The sequence below is a fragment of the Octodon degus genome, unplaced genomic scaffold (genome assembly GCF_000260255.1).
Source record: "Octodon degus isolate 3935 unplaced genomic scaffold, OctDeg1.0 scaffold00171, whole genome shotgun sequence".
NCBI classification, from domain to species: domain Eukaryota; kingdom Metazoa; phylum Chordata; class Mammalia; order Rodentia; family Octodontidae; genus Octodon; species Octodon degus.
Genome location: NW_004524747.1, coordinates 3,677,124 through 3,680,434, shown reverse-complemented (window position 1 = coordinate 3,680,434; position 3,311 = coordinate 3,677,124). Strand labels below are relative to the sequence as shown.

The window sequence follows — 3,311 nt, the reverse complement described above, 5'->3', positions numbered from 1 at the left end:
CTCACGTTTACAAGCTCCAACTTCACTTTCTCTGAAGAAATCCCAGGCTTTCAGGCTTTGGAGTCTTTCTACTTCTCTGAATACACGAGGGCCCCTGTATATCCAGGAATGTTTCTTTTCTTTGATTTCTTGGGATAGTGTTTCTGAGCAAAAGCAAAGAGACTTCTGTGCCTGGTATTTCCCCTCACTCCCCCAAGAGAGAAAATTTACCAAGGCTGTTAAGACAGATTGAATTTGGGAGGGAAACGTTTTTTACGGAGAGAGGGGTGTAAATAACTTCATAATGGATACTGCAGGTGTTTCGGTAGGTATTAGAGGTTGGGCAGTGGGACAGAATTTGCTGAGAATAAAACAAGGTCAGTGGGCATGCCTATAATCCCAGCACTGGAAAGGCTGGGGCAGAAGAATCATTGTGAGTTTGAGGGCAATCTGGACTACATAGTAAATTCCAAGCCGGTGTGGACTACACAGCAAGATCCTGTCTTCAAAAAAACCAAACCAAACCAAAACAACAACAAAAAACCCCACAATACAAAAACCCACAAAAGAATAAAACTGTCATTAAAATGAGAGGGGGATATTTTGATAAAATAAAAATATGAAAAAAGTCTTGTATTTCAATTATGCAGTCTACCTGAAGCGCCCCACTTGAAGTTGCTCCAGTCTTCTATGGCACTGGTTTGGCATATTGCTACATCAAGTACTCAACAGGATCTTCGACATTTAACTGTTGTGGCTCTAGCTGAATTCTGCCTCTGAATCCAAGAGGAATTCAAAAGGCAAAATACAGTGATTGACACACAGTAGAAATAAAGTAGCATTTCAATGAATTTAAAGTCATTCAAACTCTGTCAGAGCCTCATTTCCCTAAATCAAGTGAGGAAAACTCCATGAAAGATAAGGTCAAGGCCAATTCACAGGCTGAAGAGTCCGGAAACTGCAACCCCTTATCTGGCCCATAGCCGGGAAAGTGCAGCTCAATTTGGAGGCGGTCAGGGCCAGAGCTGTTGGGCCCGCCCGTGATGTGCCACGTGGTGTGAAGTAACTTCCTTTTCCTTTCTCCGTTCTTTTATTTTCGGATTAACGCCCGACAGCGCCTCAGCATTCTGGCATAGACTTGGTGCTGCGGCTGGGTTGCGCCCAGGAGCGTCCAGCCGGTTGGGAGCCAGCGGCCCCCGCGGCTGAGCGCAGCGCTACCCCAGCAGCCGGAGAGGACCCGCTACAGGACAGGCTCTGTGCAGGCTTCGCGCCGACTCAATGCACTCACTGGGCGGCCCCCGAGGCAGTGGGTTGTGGTTCCGGTTCCGTTGCCAAGACACGTGAAGGTCGGCAAGGTGCTGAATCCATCTCGGCGAGTGTGGCGTGGTTGAGCTGGGATGGATTCCTCTTCCTTGTCCTCCGCGGCGGGTATGGGTACAGTGGACCCCCAGTTGCAGCATTTCATCGAGGTGGAGACTCAGAAGCAGCGCTTCCAGCAGCTCGTGCACCAGATGACCGAACTCTGTTGGGTGAGGATCACAGGGCTGGGGGCTGTCCGTTACCCGCTTTCCCTCTGTTCTTCCCACCCCCCAGCGTCTCTTGAGGGAGGACCCAGCAGCACTCCTCGGTTTAATCAGATTGCTTAGGCTAAGAAAGAGGCTGACTCCACTCCTCAGTGGACTGTCACCCTGGGCCTCTGCTTTGTTGGTGCAGAGGATGGGTGCCCGGGGACGTCAGAATTAGACGGATATCCCACTCCGCACTGGTTGGAGCTCTTTAGTGCTGGTCAAGACTGAAAAGATTCCCTCTATACCGGGATTTATTTTGGGGAGCTTGAATCCAGAGGGTCCCTGAATCTGCTGCTCCTGAAGATATGCTTTTAGTATATAATTTTTCTAGCCTTTTCTGGTGAAAAATGAGAGAGATTAAATATAAAAGTGGCATGACCACTTCCATTATACACATTTATTTGCATACTTGTTGGGTTGTTGTGTAATAGGAAACCAGGAAACCGTTCCAGGTCTGAAGGTTGAATTCTCTGGGTCCTGGAAAGGGACTTTGGCAAAGGGTGGAAGGCACTTACAGCTTGAGATCAAAGTGTTCTGGTTTCCAAGACAGCGCAGTTCCCTTCCTTGAGTACAAACTTAGATTTAGAGCCCAAGGGGAATAAGCCTTGGAATTGGAGGGTCTGAAGCTTGTATATACAAGACAACTATAAATGAGATTTATTTTAACCACATTCATGAGTTTTCACTGGCCCTGGCCCATAAATTTGAGTATTATTGTACTATAACCTTCAACAAATGCTTTGATTTCATCTGCCTTGTACTAGAGTGCTTTGAACTTCTTTATTTTTTATTTTCAAGACTGGATGTCACTATGTAGTTTGAAATTGCCTTGCACTTGTCCCGATCCTCCTGCTTCAGCCTCCTGATTGTGAGGATTATAGGTGTGTGTCACCACACCCAATAGCTCAAGTGCGTTGATTCTTCTAAAAATTTTGATAACATTACCTTCAGGGCAAGAGGAGTGTAGTTAAAGACTATTTTAAGAATCTGTAAGCTATGTACTCTTTGGGAAATTTCAGACAATTTTTATTCCTTGTGAGAAGATTCAAAAACCTTAGCTGTAAGTAGGCAAGGTTATGAAATCTCAGTTCCTTAGGATATCTTCCTGTAATGAATTGTTCTTTAATACTTTTTTCTGCAATTAATTTAAAGCCATTTAATGCAAGCATCACTGTGGAGTTACATATAAATTCACTAAAATATAACTTCATTTTTGTGTTGTGATTTTTCTTGCTCTGTAGTATTTTAGGTCTATTTTCTGGTCCTATAAGGACCAGAAGACCAGAGCTCTTTAGGGCAAAAGAGCGCTGTGCTACAGTTTCCCTCTTCCTAAGATGAGGATTAATAATCACATCTGTTCTATAGGATTACTGTGAGAAGTTTTTATTTTTTTTAATTTTTTTTGTCCTCAAAGATATCATTTATTATATTTTGCATTATCCTCACAATCTTTCTAGATAGGCATACATAATATAGACACACTGTATGAAAAACCTTGTATATTGAAGCTAGAATTTTACTTTTCCAAACCATTGTAAGATAAGAAAAATGTAGTCTCTCGCACGTACATTACCACATTTTCTCTAGTAGTCTGCATATCTTACAGTATCACATATTTATGTATATGGCAGTTGGAAATAAGAGAATACCTTTTGGTTTTCTATACTAGGTTACAAGTTTTAGAAGTCCTGAACCTAGTACAAGAAAAATTTTCATTTGAAACCTCAGAGTAGTCTCTTTACAGTCTAAATTATATTTTTCAGA

General features: G+C 43.1%; 1 protein-coding gene across 1 annotated transcript in view; it reads left to right on the top strand.

Moving 5' to 3' along the window:
* The first annotated feature begins 943 nt into the window (after positions 1–943).
* Positions 944–3,311, top strand: part of Timm8a (translocase of inner mitochondrial membrane 8A) — a 17,081-nt gene continuing 14,713 nt past the window's right edge. The window contains exon 1 of the mRNA XM_023703470.1: positions 944–1,508. Within this exon, the coding sequence (XP_023559238.1) occupies positions 1,377–1,508 (132 nt within the window). The 5' untranslated portion in view covers positions 944–1,376. The remainder of the gene's footprint in view (positions 1,509–3,311) is intronic.